The sequence below is a fragment of the Aplysia californica genome, unplaced genomic scaffold (assembly GCF_000002075.1).
Source record: "Aplysia californica isolate F4 #8 unplaced genomic scaffold, AplCal3.0 scaffold00011, whole genome shotgun sequence".
NCBI classification, from domain to species: Eukaryota; Metazoa; Mollusca; class Gastropoda; order Aplysiida; family Aplysiidae; genus Aplysia; species Aplysia californica.
Genome location: NW_004797281.1, coordinates 275231 through 299701, shown reverse-complemented (window position 1 = coordinate 299701; position 24471 = coordinate 275231). Strand labels below are relative to the sequence as shown.

Sequence of the window (24471 nt, the reverse complement as noted above, 5' to 3'; positions counted from 1 at the left end):
CCCCCCTACAGACTCGAGTCTGGACTCGAGTCCTTACTCGAGTCCTTACTCGAGTAATTTACTTGTGACTCGAGTCTGGACTCGCCGCATGTATTACTCGAGTACTCGAGTCTGGACTCGTTACTCGCACACCTCTATCAGAAAGTCTCGGATGATTGCATCTAGATCAAACTGCTTGCAAAAAGACATAAAAGTTATTCGTATACCATCTGTTTTAATTTGTTGCTGTAGACTGTACTTCCACAGACATTCCAAGGGACCTAGATCTATCTAAATTAAAAGAAAGTTTTGACCAAATCACCATACTTTTTGTCTAGTGACTGTTTGTCCCCACGGTTTTATGTTTTTTTTAAATTCTGAAATTATGCAAACTGAGCCCGAAAATGAGAAATTATGCGATTCTGTTAATTTCAACAAAGAATGATAAAGGAAAATAATCAGAAACTATTCCCAAAAAAATGATCAACAAATTTTGCTAAATTATGCGGGGTGCATAAAACCACGGAGACAGGACTATGCAGCGTAGTGCAGTGCTTAAATAATACAGAAGCTTTGACGCCAGATGCGCAACACACAGTGACCTTGATACAACATGATGTACCTGACTTCGCTAATTGACAAATAATAATACATGTATTAGTATTAGTATTAGATAGATGTTCACTTAAGTTTAAATATCGCATCGAGTCAGGCTCCTACTCCTAGCGCACTACTTTGCACTATGATATGCTCTTTCCGAAAATGAAGTTCGTTTTTATCTGCGATAATTATTTAAGATTTAAAACTAGCTGGGCCCCCTTTCGATAAAAGGAATGATCGGTGCGTTAACGTCAACTGAAGAAAGTCATTGGCCTACTATAGTTACACTCTACTGGAATGGAGCAATAAATCATGAGAGATGCAAAAATTACAAGGTTTAGATATTACATATATGATTATCAGGTATAGATTGATTCTCTATTCCGCTTTCGTGGTTGTACACTCCAGAATTTCCAAGGTGTGGAAACAGTGCGCACGGCGGATGGTGAACGGAAACCTCACTTGTTTACAACGGCGTCTTAGAAGATTGACTTTCCCGAGATTAGATCAAAATGAAACTATTGAAAAACTGAAAAGTAATTTTAAACTACAGTGACTTCAGGCTCCTCAATAAAACTGTGCACCCTTTAAATGATTTTGAACCACCATGAAATTTGTCAAATTCGAAAGTTAAGTGGTTCGGAAGTTTAGGCGGCCAAAGTGACGGACTTTCACAAAAACAATATTTAATATAATATAGATTTTGCACTAAAATGTTTAATCCCTCACGCAGAAATGTAATTTCAAAAGGATCCTGCATTCCAACTCGTCTCTTCCATTTATCAGACCCAGATAGCACAAAAAACATCAGGCGGCGCTTGATTTCTCGGTCTGGTATCCAACCCATCGTCCATTGGCCCAATCTGTAAACAAATTCGAGGTTACCTGTAACGATTCGTCGTATGAACGAAAGATCGTCCAATATTTCTTACAATTCATCGGTTGTAACGGTTCATGTAACGAGACCTGAAGGTTCTGGGGCTGTATCAAGGGAAGCAACCATTCACAATATAAGCAAACTCTTTGGGGGTACCATTGGTACTCTCCCTTTATGCCGACGGCGTGAACTGTTCAGAATGCGGAAACCGATTCGGATTCGGACGTCCTCAAGAGTTGATTTTTTTAAAAGGCTTACTTTAGTCTTTACCATCTTCATCATGGACTACATTAGATATCTTTTGTATCAGTTCATGACAAGGAAAGGGGGGGGGGGGTTGATTTTATTGGTTCCGCCACCTTAAGCAGTGTCTTAACCCTATCCGTACACCGTGTTTCACTGTCATATCCATGACGTGGGGAACTCTGAGCCACCACTTTCCAAAGTGGAAATTTACTCATTAATAATTAATCTGATCTGAACGCTTTGCATAGCAGTCTGTCAGAATGATTTTTGGAGAAATACTGAAAGTTTCAAAGAGATCTTCCTACTAGAAGTATTCTAAAATGTGAAGAATACAACCGCGAGGGTACAAAATCACCCCAGGGCGGATAGGGTTAACAGATAGTTAAGCCCACAACGTCTTTCACTGTCGAGATGTCTCATCCGACACAAATGTAAACTGTAATTCAATATCAACTTTAGAGTTATTTATAGTGGCTTGTTCCATGAATTATACCCTTGAGAATAAGAATGGTCCATCTCATCTCCTCTTTTGGTAAAAATGTACTCATCACTACAAACTCTTCAGTACCAGTAACTGTGAAAAAAAAAACCCAAAACATTTTCCTCACAAGTATTTAAAGTTTAAAGTGGATTTAGGCACTCTTATTCTCATAAGCACAATTGATGTAAAGCACACTAGTTTGTGAATACTTGAGAGTATAGTCTCTTTAAGAGCCGCGCAGAGAGTGGTGTGAGTGATAAATACATGTGACGCCATGGACTTTGTTAAGCAGTAGGACCTTAGGTGGGACCTCGTCACACTTTTTGAAAAAGTGGACAGGTAGCTCCGATTTACCAGGTGCCCACACTGATTGCAGCGTACCCATAACCTACAAATCACAGTATTATATACTTGCCAATAACACGACCTCACTAAATCAGTAATTTATTTTAGGTGGTTCTATAGTTCGGAGTGATTTTCTGACAAGATGCAGGGGTCTCAACATGTATCACTACACCACAGAACAAAACTTACAGCCAACTTTACAAGGCTGTCATTACTAAGAAGGTTGAAAAAAAAAACCCAACCTGAAGCCAATTTACTCCATTCAAAAGGGACAAAAAAACAGTAAGCCAACAAAACTCTTAGGTTCATGTTTGACTTCATCAACAACTGTATTCCATCATATTCATACATCAAAATACAAATACACATCTGTACCCATAAGAGAGAACAATACCACTTCCCCCTACCCCTTCTTCCTTCGACAGAGCAGCACCGATCCTTTTCACTAGGACCCTGTCTATGTTGTAAGGATAAATGTAGCAATTTTACTACAGTATGGCTGTTTTGAAAAACAAGAGGGCAATATTGATAGGCAAACCCAAAAGTCATATCATAAAACATTTGCAAAAAAAGAAAAATTAATTTTTTTTTTTAAGTTTTGGTAGGACATTCAACAAAAATTATTGAATAAAGAAATCATCATATCAAGTAACATATCCTTGCAGTCATGCCCCTTTTCTATCATCCTAAAAATCTCACTCGCAGGCACGCTAACCACTCTTGATCTGTTCTTTCAATATGAGAATGCTCTGTCTTTGCTCGGGAGGCAGCAACGCGATTTGGTCGTCTGTCAGCTGTAACACCTGCATGATGAGTGCCGCCTGAGGAAAATGAAAGATATTGTTAGAAATATTCTACAAATGTTTCAAAATGTTGAAATAATACCGCCATCAATATCAAAGCGAAAGCAAATCGTTCTTCTTGATATTTACATGAACAACTCTTTGTCCACCAACAAGGAAAATATAGAAAGGTTCAGACGCTTCAATCACCCATTGCCTTGCGCAATTACAAATTTCGTTGTTTTATGTGAGGGGGGGGTTACTTTGCCTTAACTTGATTTATATCTATTTGAAATAACATTTCCATGTGGATTTTACTGAAAAACATCACTAAAAGGAAAACAAAATGTAAATTTGCAGTTTCCAAGAACGCTCAAACTATGGAAATCACCACCAAAGTTTGGTGACCATTTCCACGCTAATTTTGCTTTTAACACCAGGTGGCCCCCACCTCTTTCAGTAGCAAATATCTCGACTTTTATTCTCCATGGTAGACTTGCAAACATTTTCAAACTCCATTCAGGGACACCCAATGTAATGACATCAGATTATGTGGCAAAGAACAAAATTTAAAACAAGTGGGTCTGGTTTTGGTGTAGACTAAAATGTCCTGTAGAATTCCCGACCGCTGGGTCTGTCTCGACACACAGTTCAGGACAGTTGGCAAGCCTGAAACCGAAAGACAAGTAACCTACCTTTTCTTGATCTTGAGCAGAGATGTTTGCTGCGCCATTTGCTGCGGGGTTGGAGGAACTTGAAGGCTGGCTGGAACTGGCTGCCTGAAGAACAAATTGAAATTCATGTCAAACAGTCTTGGTCTCTCGAACTAACTTTGAAATTAACTTGAGGCAAGGGATCTCAAAGGACAAAAAGAGTGCAAAGAGGTCATATATATATATTCTCTTGCACACTTGCACTCACACGTGTACGCATAAACTCACTCACATAAGCACGCTGGTGACACAGTACTATGTGTGTAACCTTTCACCTCGTGTGAGAGTCACACTGTGTACGTTCAAATTTATTCCGAAGGACAGGGGTGGGGGGTGTGGAGTGGTAGAGAAACTCCCACCATGAGCTTCACCTAGATACAATGTGGGGCAGGATGGTGATTTTTTATAACGGGGGGGGGGGGGGGGTTGAAAGGCGGGAGTGGGCAGGAGGTGTAATAGTTGTAGCAGTAGTCGTAGTATGCAATGCAAGGAGTCGCTCCGTCCGTCGCTCGCTCAAATGCATGGAGTCTCTCCGTCCGCTCACTCGCTATATGAACTGCTGTCTCTACATCCTAGGTGCAACCAACGATTCTTCACAAGCGGGCGGTTCTGTACTCGTCCGTTTGTTTGCAAGTACTACCAGTGAACCATTTCTTACTAGCGAACACTGATTTAGTGTGCCTGGCCCAACTCTTACACACACAAACAGAAACACACACGCACGCATCACCGGGAATCAGCAAACAGAAATGTCATCATCATCATTGCCTTTCTCACCCTCGATCAGGGTAAAAAGGCCACAGACAAACCAGACAAAAACTGTCCACTTTTTCCTGTCATGGGCTAGCTTCTTGACATTATTCTAGGTCTTCCCACTTTTCTGTACATCATCATTCTCTGTGACTCTTCCCCAGGTTCCACATGGCCTTACCCTTGATCTCTTACCCTGTGGACTCCGATCTAACCAAAACGTACCCATAGAAAAAAAGAGAGCCCATTTTACCTGCGATGCGGGTGGTCTCTGAGGCTGTGGCAGACCCGGAGGTGCCGTGGGAGGCTGCATCCTGGGAGCCGGGCCGGAACCCTGGACGTTGGGCTGGGGGAACCTGCGGGGCTCGCCCATGTCTCCTGGAAAGACAATTCATTTGCCATTTAGCTGTTTTAGTAAATAAAAGTTTAACGGTGAAAAAAGAAGGTGAAAAGGAAGAAAGTGAGAATACCTTTTCCTTTCACCCACAACACAAATAGGTCATATAAGTGCCAAGGTTAGAGGCGTCTTTTAGTACCAGTTTTACGGCATTTGAAACATAGGTCATATCAGCGCCAAAGAGTAGAAGTGTTACACTTGAGAGTAACATACAAAGAAAAGAAGGAGGAGAGATAAGGAGGATAGATATTTGATAGGAAATTAGGAAATAAAGAGAAAACCACATCAGAGCGCCCGTCAACCACCCACTCATTTGCCCTGTCACCAAAGAAGTAAACAGTACATTATATCATGTAATGACTGACACTGGGCTGGGGGAACCTACTAGGCTCGCCCACATTTCCTGCACAGCCAACTCATTTGCCATATCACCACAAAAACACACATTTCATAAACAAGTTCTGCAGCTTCGTCATGTCATATTTACAACGTGCAGGTCTGGCACAACCTCAGGAACCCCTGAGACATGAAAGGGGTTAGCATGTCTCCACAGCAACCAACACGACGACGAGACTATGGACCACGTATTCCCAAAATGTCCTGCCAACTATCGTGCCAAAACACGTCTGCTGCGACATTTCAATGACCCACCATCAGCACTATTCAAGGACCCCTGAGCGACTTGAATTAGACCTGCATGTGAGCCTCAACCAGATTGTCTGAAAATTTTGCGCACCCCCCCCCCAATAAGAGCTTTTGTGGGTGTCATAGGAAGGACTTTTCCGAGTAACGAGCGACCACCCCAACAAACACAATAAAGAAGAGACCTAACCCAAAACCCTACCCCAAAAAAGAACCTGCAACGGGCCTCATGTAAAAAGGCCAGCACAAGTCCAAAATGAAAAAAACCCCCAAAAAAACGCCACTCCAAAACAAACAAAGAGCATGCATGCATAATATGGCCTACACCTACATTGCTATAATAGGGGGAAGGGCTTCCGTAACGAGCGACCACCCCATCAAACACAATAAAGAAGAGGCCTAGACCTAACCCTAACCCTAACCCTACCCTTACCCCTACCCCTACCCCAAGCTCTCAATTCTGCTCTGTCTCAAAGTGGTCGCTCGTTACGGAAGTCCTCCCAAATCTAGATCGAGATCTTGTAGAACAAGTGAATAGGAATAGGCCTTGATCTAGAAATCCGTATCCGATTCCGAACAGAGGGACTCAGCTGAGTATAGATTCTATAAATAATTCACGCACCTGATGAAATGCTTTTTACCAACATTAATATTACAGCACAACCTATGATAGGGTTTGACACAATAGAATTGGAATATGAATCCTCCATTGAGGTCTATAATGATCTATATAAATCTAGATCTAGATTCTAATAGAACAAGTCAAGTGAGTCGGACTTGAATGAATCCACACGATCTGAACAATTGAATTTGTCAACAAACGAAATTCAAAATGGCCGCTCGAGCACGAAACTGAAAGTAGATAATTTAGGTCGTCGTCCTTTTTCCTATTCGCATTTCTATTCGGGTTCCGACAATTATGTCGGAAACGCCGACGTCGGCACGAAAACGAAAGTGCCAACAAATTCGACGGGACAAAAAGGGGTCGCTGGCAGTCGGCCAGGCCTCGCACTTCGCACATTGACTGATACAGGCGGGCCTAGCGATAACATCAGCCGGTTCGCGGTTCGGGTCGCGATTGTCGGATTTCAGACGATTGTCGGCAAACATGCAGGTCTATTGAATTCGTGCTTGCTGTCGGCATCGCTGACCACTTATGATGTCACAGTGACAGAAGAAAGAGAGAGAGAAAGCACATGATACGCGGGGAAAACAGATGATGAGCTTACCTTTTCCTTGTGGGACAGCTGGCCTCATCATCATCATGTCCGGTCGTGGTGGCATCGCCATCTGAGGAACGTTCACTTGCGGAGGTCGTATAGGACGAGGCATATTGCCCATCGGCATTCCAACACCTTATGGAGGTAAGAGACGTAAAAGATTCCAAATTTCATTTTAAAATGCAGACAAAATAAGTTTGTACACGAAGATGGCGATCTCATTATCATGAAAGAGCATTTTGTCTCGGACTGAATACAGAATGCAAAATATAAAAATAATCTTTGCCTATTCTCTCTTGCTTGGTGGTCAGATGAAAGATATCACCTTTGGTTGCTGAACCTGACTTTATCTGTACATTACAACAATAAGTAGAAGCTTGGATGTTGCCCCTCAAAGGATGTACTTTTTCAGACCCCTCTGAGATGTCTGTTACAGTGAATTTCATTTGGCAGTTGTTTTATTTAGAAAACAGTGAGAAGAAATAAACAGCAATAAAAGTAAAAGCTACAATGTCTCAGGTTTAAATAAACCCACACTGGCACCCACAACACAAAGTATACAAAACATGACTCTACATTAGAACATAAGTATAGAGGTGTCTGCGATGATGTGGTTAATCACTTTTCAGCCACACACAAATATTGTATCCCTTTCAGCCTAGGTTGGCCCTGACAGGCAGTGTCAAAGCCCTCTGCCTAAATTATCTAAATTGTAAAGTATAAATAAAAAAGGTCTTTTTTCTATTAATAACTTATTTCTTAATAATTAGAAAAATCTGGTAAAAAACATGAGTTAAATCCAATGCTGCTTACCTCCTGGAAGCCTTTGTCCCATTCCTTGCTGTGGGAGCTGGAGAAACACATGAGGGTTGCGGGAAGAAAGATTAAAAGTACAAAATTAAAACACACACAAAGTTGTAACAGGATCAACTATTAAGCCAAACCTAACAGCACCTTCAAAATCCACAGAGACCAAGAAAAACAAGGAGAAGAATGTTTTTGTATGGTGGAAGAGAAAACATCACGAAACCTATGAAAAAGAGAATGGTATATTTCTCTCAGCATGGAGTGGACTCCTTAACTCCGAAGGCAATAGATGTTTGATAGGAAAGAAGAAGCAAACCTCACCAGAGCACCCGCCAACAATCCACTTCCTAACTCTGAACACTTGAGGAGAGAAAAGAGAACAACCAGATCTAATCACATTTGAACATATCTTGAACAAAATTGAAACATTAAGAGAACAAAACTATATGTGTCATGACATGGTGGTATCAGGCGCTCGTCAAGTTTTGGGCAAGTGGAGTTATTGGTATCATCTTAGACGTTGTTCATTTGTCTTGCTTTCCATGAAAATATACTCATCTATCTTGAAAAGAAATATCGATATTTGTGATTTAGAGAGGTGGAAGTCACTTCCCTGGTTTCAGGGAGAAAATTAGCAAGAAAATGGCTGTCAAAGTTAGGTGACTTCCAAATATTGAACGTCCTTGGAAGCTGCAAAATCACATTTTCGTGTTTTTAAATCAACGATTTTCAGTAAAATCCACGCAGAAATGAGTTTTTGAATGGGCCTAAAGGGTGTTGAGCCAAAACAATCTCAGTTTCTTCTATTTCATTATTTTGACGAGCGCCAGATTCCACCGCGTCGTGACACATATCTGAACTAACCATCATCAATTCCTAAAATCCCAGAGGAGGGACAGTTCTGATACAAAGTAACCTTCGCTTAACAATACATCCAGTACAAGACAACTTCTGTAACTTTTACAAATTGCAAAATACTCTACTAAATTTTGAACGTTTTCCTCAAATTAGTTTTTTACATTTAGTAATAGTTTTACGGCACTTACAACACCTATAGGTCTTATAAGTGCCGAGGATAAGAGGTATTACTTGAGAGTAACAAAAAATTTTTAAAAGGAGGAGAGAAAAGAGCGAAAGATATTTGACAGGTAAGAAGGAGCAACAACACCAGAGCACCCACTCCTTAAGCTAAATCGGTCCAGATCAAACTATACAACGAACCGCTACATTTATTTCTTCAGACATAAACATCTAGCACCTACCTTTCCAGTAGGGACGTTGATCTGTGGCTGGGACTCATCACGGTACAGCATGGACTGAGAGGGAAAAAAAATAAAAGTAAAAAATTAGGCAGGGTTTTTTTAAAATATACATTCGAAATTGTCTGAGACACCCACCCATTGCTGAGGAGAAAAGTGGCAGTCTTTGACAGTGTCATTATAATGTAAAAAAAAAAAAAAAAACACAAGGGGGAAAATGGGAAGTGGCCGTCTGTACAATGATTATCTTACACAAGTGATCACAAGACAAATTTATGTCAAATCTTAACTTAAACATTTAACGGAACTCTGATTTTGATTTAAAACAGAAAACAAAACGAACCTATCCATTTACAAGAAAGAACATTCTCTATAGCTATTTCATAATAAGCCTTGTACTTCAAAAAGTAACAAAGAGGGAATAGGAAAGGAAAGGGACGGGGAGTGTGTAACAGACAGAGAGAGAGAGAGAGGAGACAGAGCTACACCACAGATGCTGGCGACCTGGGTTCTGTTTCCCCTGGACTTACCATGGCCACTTGAGGATCCACGATCTTCATGACAATCTGGGCTTGGAGTAGAGCGTAGGCTAGCTGGGGGTTCTGCAGCAGCATGTTCCTGGCCTCGTTTGGATTGTTCTGGATGCAAAGCTGGTGGGGAACGCAAGTAGAATATCTTACTAGAAAGCACATGTACAGTCTAGTAAGCACAAAAGTGAATACGCAAATACCGAAACACACACATTGCCAAAAGACTTCCAATTTTAAGGTTCCAAATTTCTTCAAGGGGTGTATTACAAGTAGCTGCAAGGAAAGAATCTTGTCTTCTTAACATGAAGGAAAAAAGAACAAATTAATGAAGTGAATCACCCTGCGTCAACCTATAACAGACCAAAAATTTCCACACTACTAAACAAAAGCTCCCAAACAAAGCAAAAAGAGCTCTACTGAAGCCTTTTTTTTATTAAGTAAATAAATTATCTCAATGAACCGCTGCACTCCTGTGAGACATAACATGTACTTGCTTGAGTTCTCTCAGACTTTCACTGCTAGTTTTTTGCTACTGGCTTATATACAGAAAGATTTTGATGTAACTAAAGATTGTGCAGTAGATCATTCTTAGATAAGGGGAAGATATATGTATGTATATATGGCTTTGTTTGAATCTCTTAAACAAACATTTTTCCTTGTTTGTACAAACATAAATGGACACGTCTCAGCAATGGAGGGGTTAAATAATACTTTCATTGAAAACCTCCGGTAGAAGAAGAAATACATTGGGAATCTGCTAAAACTGAAATCTGCAGGATTGCCAGATTTTCTTCAGTTTGGCCAGGTTTGTTGGGTTTTTTTGCGAGTTTACTCATAGATTAAACATGTTCAGTTTAAGCAGACACAAATGTAAGCTTTAAAACATACACTTATGAACAGGAAAGGGATAAGGAACTGATTAATGTTAAGAGTGTATTCGTCAATATTCGCCATTTCAATTTCATTTAAAGAAATGGATTTTTTTTTAAAGATTGAACTCTTACCTTCATCTGCTTCATCAGTTCGAACATCTGCTCTGGGGGGAGACTAGCCACAGCTTTTGAAATCGCCTCCGGGGCTTTTTCTGGCTCCACTGGCTCACCATAAGGAGACTGTGAAGTTACACAAAACCATGAGAAAAAAGTTCTAACAAATCAGTGTTTCTAAAATTTTAATTACAATATACTGTCTCTTTATTATTATAACCTGACACTTTTAGCTCAAAATACTACTAAAAATAAATTCCCACACAAGTAACTGTTCTATCACTTCCTGCTCTGAACAAAAAAGTTGTCAAAGACATCAATATATGTGAGGCAGCGTGGTGGAATCAGGCTCTCGTCAATTTTTGAGCATGTAGAGGTATTGGTATCATCTTATAGCTTGTTCACTTGTCTTTATTTGGATGAAAACAATATCCATTTATCTTGAATACAAGTGGAGATATTTGCGAATGAAGGAGGTGGGGGTCACCTGTTTTCAGAGGTAAAATTAGTGAGAAAATGGCTGCTAAAGATTAGTTATTTCCTTAGCTTAAGAGTCCATGGTAACTAAAAATTTACATTTTCTGTGTCTTCAATCAACGTTTTTCAGAAACATCCACACAGAAATGAGTTCTTTAATGGGCATGAAAGGTGTTGAGCCAAAAAACAAAAAATTAATAAAAATTCACAAACCTGCGGAAAAATGCAAGTTTCTTCATTTTGATTATTTTGACGAGAGCCTGATTCCACCACGCTGCCTCACATATGACACAATGAAATTGAAGTGTCTTGTTCGGATGAACTAAGCCCCAAATATGAATTCTTTTTATTGCTGTTTTTTATCTGTAGTATTGGTTGCACGTGCTTGAAAAATATTTTGTTGAAATACAAATTCTACATATGTTGAAAAAAAAAGCAAGAAAATGTATATAGTTTAAGTAAAAATGTTAACAGAATGAAACAGTTTTTTTCTCTCTTGCAAAATTTTACTTACTGAGTATAGAACAGTTTATTACCTTGCCGACACTATACTTTACACACTGGTTATACTGAACAAACAAAAGAAATTCTTAAAAGCAACCTGCCAATTTAACTTTTATAAGACAGCTGAAGTTTACTCAATCCAAAAAAAACAAAAAAACTGCTCACCTCTACAATTTGGCCTCCCAGAGCTTGCTGCATCGACTTCCCATCATCCTTATTCTGCTCCCCAGCTGCAACACCGACGCGTAGAGGACGGCCATTAAAGTCGTAATTGTTTAAGTTCCGCATAGCACTCTGCGCCGTTTCAACATCCTGGTATTCACAAAAGCCATATCCCTTTGGCTTGCCAGTCTCTCTGTCATACACAAGTCTGGGAGGAGAAAAAGAATTGAGGGTAAGGCCTGGTTCAAACATAAATGGGTAGAGGATTTCGATTCGTGGGGGGGTTGTTGTATTAGTGCAAAATCATTTTAAAGTAAAGTTAATTTTAAAGCCTGAGCATCGGGCTCTGTGATTACAAAAAATAAGACGAAAAGAAATACTTTAAGTTGTGATATCCAGTCAATGAATAATGCCTGAGATCTATTCTGAATACATACTCTTTAATTATTTGACTTGAAAAGAACCAAGAAAAGAGAGATGCTGCACTATCACAGTGATGATCTGTCACAAACTTGTCATCACATGAAAGTGAATTTCTTAAACTGAGTAGGTCCGTATAAAAATACAGCGATGCAAAACGAAAACAAGAGGTGACAGAATGATGGACAAAAATTCTGGCTTCTTGTTGCAACCTGTAAACTGTAAAGGGATCACGGAGCAAATTATTCTCAATTGGTAATCATTAATCAATGGTTTGTTTGAACTAATAGTGGTCATTTAAATACAGTGGTGTACAACACTATAAATTTCATTATGCAAGCTGCACACCTTTAAATCGCTCTCTTTTAATTTCTGTATCTACAGACGAGGATGATGCCTTAGGGGTGACCTTCATAGAGAATGTGACAGTGTCAGCCTTTGTGGTGCCAGAAGGTAAGGGTGTGGAGCAGACAGCTTTGCGAAGTTGAAGGGCCTGAAGTGCTTCTGCAAGCTCAATGATGGCCTGCCTTGCAACAGCCAGTTCGAATCAACTGCTTTTGACGACCTGCGTTTGTCTTTTGCTGGTATGACACGAGAGGAGCATAATATTTTTTTGACGCGTATTTATGTAATTCAATGATTTACTGTTGTAACATAAAAACAGTCATAACTTCACATAGAAGAGAGGTATTTCACTAAAATAAAAAGCAAACTGTCCACAAATGGCACCTCTATGCGGTGGTATCAGCATTATTTGCTTCTATGCATTGTCATCATGGAAAATGTGTTCCTAAAGTAAGCAAAACTTTAAAACCTGTTTTCTCAAAATTTGACACTCGAACCCTTGTTCGCTTTAAAATGTGGCCATAACTTTTCACAGAATGCTCCAATTGCTTTCAAATAAAGTGCAAAATGCTCGGAAAAGATGTGTCTTTTAAAATATGCAAAAAAGTTCATTTTGAAATTTTGCACCTTGTGAAGGGTTTTCTCAGACTTCTGGCGCTCATATGACCTTATGCAGTTGCGAGCGCTGTAAAACCTCTATACCAAAACTAAATCCCCACACAGCTGAGCTTGTTTACCCACGGCTGCAGTCTCATGTCTTACTGTTAATGGACTCATGGTCTAGGTTTGGGGAAATTGTACTAACACCTTGGTGTTGATTTTATAAGAACATCTTGAATTAGAGACATGGATTCAACTTTTGATTGAGGGAATTATTTTTAGGATCAAACGACTAAGATAAAATAGGGATGGGAACATGGACAAAGTAAAGGCTATGGTGTGACAGCGGTGCTATCGGTTGACCATCGGAAAGACACATTTATCCGACACCGTTCTGATGTTGGGTGATCATCGGATTCCGATAGTATGTGGGAACCCGACATAGGGTTGTCGTCGGTTTCCGATGGTAAGTCGGTATCCATTATAGTGCCGATGGCGGGTTGCCATCGGAAACCGATGGTAAGTCGGTATCCATCATCGCACCGATGGCGGGCTGTCATCGGAAACCGATGGCAAGTCGGTATCCATCATCGCGCCGATGGCGGGTTGTCATCGGAAACCGATGGCAAGTCGGTATCCATCATCGCGCCGATGGCGGGCTGTCATCAGAAACCGATGGTCAGTCGGTATCCATCATCGCGCCGATGGCGGGCTGTCATCGGAAACCGATGGCAAGTCGGTATCCATCATCGCGCCGATGGCGGGTTGTCATCGGAAACCGATGGCAAGTCGGTATCCATCATCGCGCCGATGGCGGGTTGTCATCGGAAACCGATGGTCAGTCGGTATCCATCATCGCGCCGATGGCGGGTTGTCATCGGAAACCGATGGTCAGTTGGTATCCATCATCGCGCCGATGGCGGGTTGTCGTCGGTTTCCGATGGTCAGTCGGTATCCATCATCGCGCCGATGGCGGGTTGTCATCGGTTTCCGATGGTAAGTCGGTATCCATCATCGCGCCGATGGCGGGTTGTCATCGGAAACCGAAGGTCAGTCGGTATCCATCATCGCACCGATGGTGGGTTGTCATCGGAAACTATTATGGCAAACTTCAGTTTTCACCTAAAGATTAATATTTTGACCTATCATTTACTTTAAAATTTTATATTAAATGAAAGTTTCCTCATAATATGTATCTGTGTACATGTTTTTAATGTTTATCAACTCTGGAATGCCCTCAGAGTACAATATGTAGTTCATTCATAACAATTACTACAAAAGAAAAATACTGATTAAAATACATACCCATACACTTATGATAAAAATCAAAATATCAGAATGTAAGCAAGGTCTAATACATCCTCAAGTTGGGTTAAAATTAAAAATACATCCCAAAACAACTGTAAATTACATGGAATAAGGTTTTGTTCATAACCATTATGACACAATGTCACGTTCATAACATGATGACAATCCATTATGACAAGCATACTTTTGCCTCTTCTTCGCTTCTCTTTTATGTCATCAGCACGCTACTCTTCCATGTTCATTCCACCATGTAAAAGGATGTTGTGAAACAGTGGGAAGTCCCTCACATGATATTTTGCAGAAATATCATAAAGTGTTTGTTCATAACATCATTATGACAAACCTGGATTATCTCAATCAAAGTCATATTTAAGCAAAACCATGTGATGGAGCGGAAAATTACCCTTCTGATGGATCAATGTCAAACCAATGTTTAATACCGGTCATTCCCCGGGATGATATGTTTAACGATTAGGGTTTTCTAGACCTTGGAAAGTCTGATGATGTAATTATGACACGAGTTATGAACGAACTTATAAATTTTACTCAGCAATAACATCATTAATATAAAAACATAAAACCCTTTTAATGGACACACGCTGCTATGATGGTGTATAAAAACTATTTTCAATGTTTGAATGCTCTACTGTTTGATAGTTTAAGATTAACAATATTCTGTATTTAACATACAATTACGTGTGCATTCAGGATGAGTAAAAAATGCCCTATTTTTTTGTACTATTATCTTTCTATGAAGAGATATAAGATGCACACATCAATCTACTTGCTCATGCAGCTTGACCAACTTATTTCCTTGCCATATATAAGTTTTCAGAAGAAAACATATTTTACCACGAGTAGTGGTTGATTTAAAAAGTCCTTATGCAAACACCCCCACCTTTTGGCAAAAGCTCATATCTACTGCTTCACATCTAGTCTTGAAGGAGACTGTTAACAGAAGAAAAAGATTGAAAAATAAGAGAAGGAGCACATTACCGTGTTTATCAATCACACCAAGGAAAGAAGAGACAATGTGCAACGCATCTTGCCAATGTTCAAAGGTTTGGAAAGAATTTTTTTAATTTGCAGACAAATAGTTTATAATAATTACAGGTTACATCTTTTTAAATTCGTTTTTGAGAGCCTTCTAAATGCGCTCATAAAATCCTGGAAATAAGTACAGATACTTACCGAAAACTGACAACCGGTCCTGCCTGAATAAAAACTTCTCTCAACTGTTCTTCTGTTGCATCATAAGGAATGTTGCCGACTGAAAAAAAAAAAGTTGACACTCAAATTTAGACTTTTATTTTACAATAAAAATGCATCTGGTTTATTGAACTTAATTATAAGTTCCGCCTGTTTTATACACACACACAATATTTGGTGCCAGTCCATCTGGCCGTCTATATCGTGACGTTCCTGTTCTACTAGATGGACTACCACCAGACAACTCTGACAACTGTTCTATTTGACCTTTAACTTGTCCAACTACAACCAATAATACAAAATATTTTTCCTCTGCCTCTGTTGAGTCCTTTTCCCACAAAGAGCTTCCAACGGACAAAGTTGAAAAGTAAGGAACATTCTATGCTGGGGCTCTGGGGCTCGCAAACTTTCACTGATTTCAAATTCAAGGATATTAGCCTATTATCTGTTTATCAGAAACAACTGCTTACTAAGCCAGCAGGCCTAACTGAGCTAATGAATGCTTTAAATGAACTTATGTAAGGAAGGATTTTGACTTCTGTAACTGTAGCATTTGCAACTGTCAATTTTGAGAGCCAAGCTTTTTAACATTTTAGGTTTTGAAAATTATGGGCAATAATAACAGGGGGAGAGTAGGCTAAGAAGTCAGACTTCTAAAATTATTCTTTGACACTATCACCATCATGACCTGACCAGACATTAGATAAAACATAACGAATGAATGAGATGAATGATGACATGATGAGAAGGATGACTAGATCTAGTGCGACAATATTAATCTAGATACTACTAGTCAGTGACCAGTGATAGAATACCTCTAGATAGTATCAGTAGTGGTAACAGTGTAGGATCCTAAATCTCTAGATCTAGGCCTAGATGACATTCATTTTCATCTTGACATGAAGCTACGAGCACCTAGCACACCTCTGTGATTGGCCCAAATATAGATTACGTATTTCCGTCATCTATTTTTGTCATCTTCCAGGGTTTCCCCCTAGACTTGGGTTTCCCTCGCCAGTAACTGTTGACTAGATCTCGCCGTATTTATGTTTTTTGTATGAATTTGTAACTTTTATAAACAATCTCAGCAATTCTCGTTCCATAAATTTACTTTCTCCTCAAAGCTGTACACACACACGCACACACACCCACACAAGCACGCACACACAGCCCAAGCAGTGGGCGATGAAACCTAGTGGTGTAGCCCATCGCGCGCGAAGCGGGCCCTTCACGGTGAATTTAGTCAAATGTCAAGGGAAACACAGGAAGACAACAAAAATAGATGGCAGAAATACGTCATCTATATTAGGACCAATCACAGTGGAGTGCTAGGTGTTTGCTGTAGCTCCATGTATCTAGATCTAAAAAATCTAGAATCTAATCTAGATCAACAATCTAGATATCTAGATCTAGAACTTTAGTACTGAGTCTGAACACATGAAGCTAAAGCTGCAGCGAGCACCTAGCACATCTCTGTGATTGGCCCAAATACAGATGACGCATTTCAGCCATCTGCTATTTTTATCGTCTTCTGGGGCTTCCCTCGCCAGTTGACTAGAGATCACCGTGGAGGGCCCGCTTTGCTGCTTAGCGCACAATGGGCCATGTCACTAGATCTAGGTTTCAACGCCGACTGCTTGGGCTTGTGTGTGTGTATGTACAACTTTGAGGAGAAGGTAAATTTATGGAATGAGAATTGCTGAGGTTGTTTAAAAGATAACATAAATTAATAGGGCTTACCAAAAAAAGAACCCCAAAAACGGCAAGATCTAGTCAACAGTTACTGTCAAGGGAAACCCAAAAATTTTACGGGGAGACCCCGGAAGACGACAAAAATAGAATAGCAGAAATACATCATCTAGATCTAGAGACATCGGCCCTTGGAATGACCGTGCCTTGAGTGCCACCAGTTTCCCATTTTTTCTTTTGTGCAGCTTGTGTGCAATATGTTTTATTTGAGTTGCGTCCCTTGTCTAGTTCCACTTTTGGTCAATCCTTTACCAAGAACGTCAGTCGTCTGCTATGACAGCAGTCGAGTTCAAAGTGAAAGGCTTATCGGAAACATTCTTCAAGAAGTTTTCTTCAGTTACTTAACTACAGTAGCTGGCCCAACCCGAGACCACTTGTCTCTATACCCTCTGTTTATATAGCAATGCCAATCGGGCTTTCCTGCGCAGCGAAAATTTGGTCCCCGTTTGCGGGTGAACTTGTGGACCCGGTCGTAGCGAAGGTGACTAACTTTGTCAACTTCAGTCTGTTCTATTTCCGAACCAATCCGAATGAAACTCCGCAACCAATCAGAAAATAGGGCTAACTAATGATATGTGGACGTTGAAGTTCGTACACATAAATTAACCTATACTTTTGGTGTCGGGAACACTTTGGTATCGGGAGTACCGAAAACTAGAGACAGCCGCCATTGGCGCGACCGTGCCCTGAGCGCGACCAGTTCCCCATTTTTCCTTCTCTGTGCAGCTCGTGTGCAATCTGTTTTATTAGAGTTACGTGCCTTGTCTAGTTCCACTTTTGGTCAATCCTTTTCCGAGAACGTCAGTCGTCTGCTAGAGCAGCAGTCGAGTCCGAAGTGAAAAGCTTATCAGAAACATTCTTTGAGAAGTTTTCTTCAGTTACTAGATCTAAACTAGAGTAGCTGGCCCAACCCACGACCACTTGTCTCTGTACCCTCTGTTATAGTTATTAATAAGATACTTGTTTTCATCATAATTTGATAAAGAAATGATTTTACTAGATTTAACTTTTAAATGGTGTACTAACAACTTTCTTGCACCTGTCATATCTGTGCACGCATGGTCGCGCCCTGTTCCGTATGCCGGTATGCGGTCGCGCTGAGGGCATGCGGTCGCGCCAAGGGCAGAGCATTAACATGTTAAAATGCAAAATCTGCGAATGATGTTTTGGAATGATTGACGATATCACAGTATAAACCGGAAGTTGACACACTGAAGCGGCCCTGAACAGGGATTGCCTGACCTATTTTGCTGACAGAGACCGCTGAGAAGCAAAATACGACAAATGGTCGCGGGTTGGGCCAGGTATTTTATATGAAAGTGGCTATTCTCACCCGCCCGGAAGTTCTCGCAAGATCAACTCCTCCCCTCTTCTCTCTCTCTCTGTCTCTTTCTGAATACTGTCTATCGGTGTGGACGATCAAATTGACCAAAACAAAGTTAAAAAATGATGTTAAAACACAAAAGTAAATAAATTTGGTTGTCTACAAAGATGCTACGGCTATTTAACTTTTCGAATCGAGCCGAACTACGCGGGTCGCCATTTTGTTTTGCCCGGAAATTCTCGCGCTACTCCTCTCTCTCTCTTTCTCTCTCTCTCTCCACTGCCCACAGACAAAATTGTACGCTTTTAGTAGGCTACAATTGTAATGGAACGTTTGTTCACGGCACAGAATTCTACAATTTTTCTGTTATCACAGTCACAGTGTAGAATTCTGTGGTTTAGGGTGAACGCAAAATTTGGTGAACGCGCACCGGGTGAGAATAGCCACAAGACTCGCCTGCACTATTCTCACTCCGGGTGAGAATAGAGGTGGCCATTTTATATAACTCTGCGAATGACGTATTGGAATGAGTGGCGATATCACTGTATAAACCGGATGGCGGGCGGAAGTTGACACACTGAAGTGGCCCTGAACATGGATTGCCGGACCTATTTTGCCGACAGAGACCGCTGAGAAGCAAAATACGACAAGACAAGTGGTCGAGGGTTGGGCCAGCTACTCTATATTTGGGCCAATCACAGAGGTGTGTTAGGTGCTCACTGCAGCTTTTATATATAGACTCTAGATCTAGATATCTAGATCTAGTCTAGATTCTATCTATACATCATGTGTCTGAACTGTCTGTGGTTAGGCCTAGGCCTGGCGTTGGATTCCTGGTGGAGCGAGATTGGCAAGAATGCAATGTAGGAATGTAGGCTTATCATCGACTAAACAAACAGAAAACTATACAACATAGAGATACAGTCAGTGTAAAGTATCAAATGGATCACCAAAAACAGATCTCTGTGCTCTGTCTGCAGCAGTTGCAGTGTTAGAGCTTGAGAGAGAATTATTTGGGTCCTGCGGCATGAAATTTGCTGCAAAGGCTGCCATCTTGAATTGTCGTTGATTTGATATCTAATCTAACTTCCGGTAGTCAGCTTTAAGACCTTATGGAGTATCGATACTACAGGTTTGTTATGCACATTTATTTTGGGTTGTTCTTTTTCCCCTTTTACGGACCGATAGTTGTAGACTTTTTCAATTACATAATTTTTGTATTATTATAATGTTTTCAAATTGTCTTTTAAAGAAGTCGTTCGAAAGTTATTTCAAGTAGATCTATGTGAATTTAACCACTGTTCCCATGTTTTGTGCTTATATTAATTTTTTTCTATGGCATAGATCTAGAATCTAGTTTGTTAGTATAATGTTCCAGCATATAGGCCTATAACAATAATCATCTTTCATCGGATGTAGCAAAAGCAGGGGCAGTTTGTTAACTGGGCAAGAACGGCGGTGCCGGTCAGATTTTTGTCAACTGCACTGTTGACTAGAGGTTTATTGCTGATGACGATTTTCATTCAGTTTTAAGTAAATCCAAACAAACATGTATCAACATTCAAAAACACCTTGCCGATTTGAAGGCGCTCAAATAGACAAGTGGGATTCACTGCTGTTTTGTCGCGACATAACCTCATTCCTTCACGTTTGTTATCGCGCCGGCTCATAACTTTAACTTTAAATCGTCTCCCGTCAAACCGTCACGTCGCGGAACTTCGTACTACATACTAAATTAATACACGGTGGGCTTGGCTAAGGCCTAGCGATGACGTCAGTCCCATGGACAAATCCATCGTCAGTCCATAGAAAGATTAGTGTATCTCTTAATTGCCAGATTGGTCTCTTTGTAGCTTACAAAATTAAGAATGAGACTGTCTTGAGCAGCACAGACACGTGTATTATTTTATCAGCAAAACATGTATTTATCATTCAGCCTTTCTCTAACTACTATCAGAACATTTATTGTCAGCATGGCACTACTCTTTTTTGATTCTTGACTTTTTAACCACCTATAGTTCCTGTTTGGCATTTACTCATCGTTTTCTCCCCACTAATAACTTACCTGGCCCTTAGGAGTTTGGCCGGCGAAAAAAGGAATCGTCTAGTGAAGATATATAAGGAAAATTTTAACGAGGAGCGTAGGCAATCGGCTGTCAGAGTCTGGGCCGAAAACCCCCTCCCTTCCCTCCCCTTTTCAACCCTCACCCCAGCTAGACACCAAGTTCTATAATTAGCATTTGACACACTTCCCCACTTTGTTACAACACAGTGTTCAGTGTTCAGTTCTGAGAACTGAGAAGTGCGATGAAGTACATTTGATGATAGATGAAGTACATTTGATGATATAATGATCGGAAACGTGTGTGCTTTGTCCAGCTTTGTATAGCATCTGATTGTAGACTTGATCTGCTTGGGACAGCGTCACTGATACAGTAGCAATTGACTTTTTGTCATCATACAGGACAGTTCTTATTACATATTATATTCAACGGGTTCAGTGCACGTCGATATTTTGTATGGGTGTGTAGAAAGTACGAGTAAAGTACTGTACTGGAGGCCAGGACCTGCGATTTATTGCTTCTCACTTTCAGTTTGTTTTCTAGCTTAGACTCAAGTAGTGTGTTTCTTTTTTTGTGCCGATCAAGTAACTTCCATCTTACATTATTCATAATATTGTTTCTTGACGCTACCGCATATTTTAGCTCTTTCACATTATATTACAATGTTTACCGTGGTGTGTGTGAGTGGGGGAGGGGTGGGGATGGCGAAAGTAGGGGTATAAAATAAGGAGAGAGAGAGAGAGAGAGAGAGAGAGAGAGAGAGAGAGAGAGAGCATGTGTGTGTGTGCGTGCGTGTGTGTGTAAGTGTGTGTGTAGTGTGTGTGTGTGTGTGTGTGTGTGTGTGTGTGTGTAGTGTAGTGTGTGTGTGTGTGTGTGTGTGTGTGTGTGTGTGTGTGTGTGTGTGTGTGTGTGTGTGTGAGTATGTGTGTTGTGAAGGAAGGGGGTGAGGGAGGGAAAATAGTCGACGTGAATGACCGCCGGTCAGTTCTATAAACCACGAGCCACCACTGAGCAAAAGTATCTTTTTATTATAATATTGTCGCCAGTGGTAGCAATATCAAGAATTCATTTACCGTCATCTGTGGTGCAGCGGTATTGGACGCTTCACTGATCCACGCAGGAGACCCGAGTTTGATTCCCGAGATAGGATGTAGGAACTTTTAGCTCGGACGGTATCTCAGTCTTCTGCTGGGATGTTGTATCCCTCCCAGCCCAAGTTGGCCCTGGCAGCCAGGACCAGAAGCCTGCCTAATGATGTAAATTGTGTAGATGGTGGCGTCTAACAAGTGCATTTGAATTTAATAAATCACGTATTATTGTACCAGAACGATGGACGTTGCAAACCCTTCACGTTGATGTGAGGCTTATAATATGACAAACTGGTAGATCCTGATGGAACCCATCTCTCTCTCTCTCTCTCTCTCTCTCTCTCTCTCTCTCTCTCTCTCTCTCTTGTTTTGCTTTCTTTTTGCTTGCTTGTTTGTTTTCCCCTTGAAATAATTCAGATGATAGGCCGTGCAAGTAGAAGCTTAGTGATGTAAGTTGAAAATTAATGTTTCCGCAAAACGGACGATCTCCTGCCACAGAACGCTAATCATCACGGAGACGGGATGAGGAATGACGATAGAAGGGCAACTGTTGACACGGAGTCCTGCCAGAGATCACAGAAAAACAAAGAATAATAGAAACCACGAAAAACTACAGCCACCCGATTGAAGAGGCTCGTGCAGAGATCATGGCTCACAAAAGAAAACTGCCCCCCCCCCCCCTAACAACGACGCTTAATGAATGACAACAGAAGATGAAAAAGTTTATGAAAAATATTTTTTTTAAAAGGTGAAGTACCTTTCTCTCCCCTGGATCAACCCCCCCCCCCCCCCCCCTTTTTTTTTCTTCTCCATTTAAAAGACATAATAATTCAGATCGCTTACGGTGCATAGTAATACAATATTTAGGTCTGTATAATTATATGGTCGAAATTACACCAACAATTTACATTTTTTAAAATAAAATAAAATAAAATAAATCCCAAAGAAAATTAAACTTAAGACATTTTGGTGCCGGTGCCGATCCCCTCAACAGTCTGTGAAAGGTGTTGAAGTAGACAATCTTCGGTACAAGAACAAAAATGTACCCAAATTACCCTGAGCAGGCTTAGCAGAAGAATGACCGCGCAGCCCCGCTTACCACCGGGTTTTGCCTATGTAGGCCTACGAAAAGGAACGCCTAATATAAACATAATATTCGCACTTTTACACCGCCGTCCGCCAACTGTCTGAGTTGTACGGCCCTTATTGAACTAAAATAAATGTGCCCCGTTGTACTGCCAGTGAATTGGCTGCCAAAGATAGGCCTACAGTAATACGTGTACACTATACCTACACGACGCAAGACACTCATACAATTGCTGCTTGATAATCTTTCCAACACGTGTCTCTGCAAGCTTGACATAATAAAACGTCTCCCCCTTGGTAGTCCAACTATTTAAATATATCTTTTCTTTAATTGGCAGTTAAAAACATAAAGCACAATTGAAAAATAAGTTAAGATATATTCTTTAACTATTGTTACACTTACCCGATCTTTTATTTTTCTTTATCACCCGTTTTGACGAAACGTGGTTTTTCTATACACTTAAAGAAAATAATAACCCCACCATTTTTCATCCAATCTTCATGAAATTTTCACAGGATGAAGAAAAGATGTAATGTAAAAAATTTGTGTGATTAATATTTGACGTATGGAATAGTTGTTTTTTTTTGTTGGAGGTGTACATTTAGGAAAAAATTAATCTCACAAATTTTGTAGACCTATTGTTTGCCAAGATGCATGCAAAAACCCCCAATTTATTTCCTTTAAAAAATAAGTGCGATATTAATTACGTAAGACATGTCAACAAAATCCTATATGGTTGCCGTATCCATGGAAACATGCCTGGTATGAGAAGAAATAAGGCTTTAGGGGGTTATATGTTATGAAAAAGTTGAAAGAGAGGCTGAAGAAGCTAAAAATGCCTACACCTTAAAATCCATAGTCAAGAGCCGAATCGGGACTTTCGGGATGTAGCCTCCCCCCCCCCCCTCCAAACAAAACAAAACTAACAAACCTCGTACGTCTACAGAGTCCTTTATATATATATATATATATATATATATATATATATATATATATATATATATATATATATATATATACAGACTATTAGCCTCTGATCCCAACTTCTTTCATTTTGAATTTACTCAAAGTTTAGCGAGAGTTTGTTAGTCTCTATACCAGTCTACCGCTAATGTCAAGATACGGCATTCGACCGGTGGTTTCGTATTAACTTTAACCGCTAGCCTCTCTGTACCGCCAACTTTGCGCTAGTCCCAATGTTGGCGGTATAACGAGGTTTGATTGCATAATATATATAATATACAGAAAAGTTGCTATATAATAATATGTCTAGATCTAAATCTAAATCTAGATCTATCAAGAACTTTGTTTTTAAAAAATAAAATAAAAATTGTAATAAAACAACCCAAAACACCCCTCCCCCTAAAACAAACAAACAAAAAACAAGCAAACAACCCCCCCCCCCCAGTGACAAAGCAAGCAAAAACAAAAACGAACACCCCCCCCCCCCCCCCCACCCCTAGGATATTCCAAAGGCCTAGGCATAATAATTATAACATTATGTAGGCTACATTGTGTAGA

At 40.3% G+C, this 24471-nt stretch overlaps 1 protein-coding gene across 1 annotated transcript; it reads right to left on the bottom strand.

Moving 5' to 3' along the window:
- Positions 1 to 2831: 2831 nt before the first annotated feature.
- On the bottom strand, positions 2832 to 19774 carry LOC101863859 (cleavage stimulation factor subunit 2). The gene is made up of 11 exons (XM_005089950.3): positions 19663 to 19774; positions 15622 to 15700; positions 11761 to 11965; positions 10633 to 10740; positions 9629 to 9748; positions 9102 to 9155; positions 7846 to 7882; positions 7042 to 7167; positions 5027 to 5151; positions 4006 to 4089; positions 2832 to 3349 (listed from the first exon to the last, which is right to left on the bottom strand). Exons 1-11 carry the CDS (start codon positions 19763 to 19765, stop codon positions 3239 to 3241), a joined length of 1152 nt encoding a protein of 383 aa, XP_005090007.1. The 5' UTR covers positions 19766 to 19774; the 3' UTR covers positions 2832 to 3238.
- Positions 19775 to 24471: the final 4697 nt, after the last annotated feature.

What these genes read in the sequence shown, in the direction of transcription:
- LOC101863859 (XM_005089950.3), bottom strand. Translation starts at nt 19,765, where the DNA reads ATGGCAGCCTTTGCAGCAAATTTCATGCCGCAGGACCCAAATAATTCT. An exon ending in AGCACAGAGATCTGTTTTTG is followed by an intron (nt 15,701 to 19,662) that starts GTGATCCATTTG and finishes TTTTTTTTTCAG; the next exon opens with TCGGCAACATTCCTTATGAT. An exon ending in GGGACAAAGGCTTCCAGGAG is followed by an intron (nt 7,168 to 7,845) that starts GTAAGCAGCATT and finishes TACCTCCATAAG; the next exon opens with GTGTTGGAATGCCGATGGGC.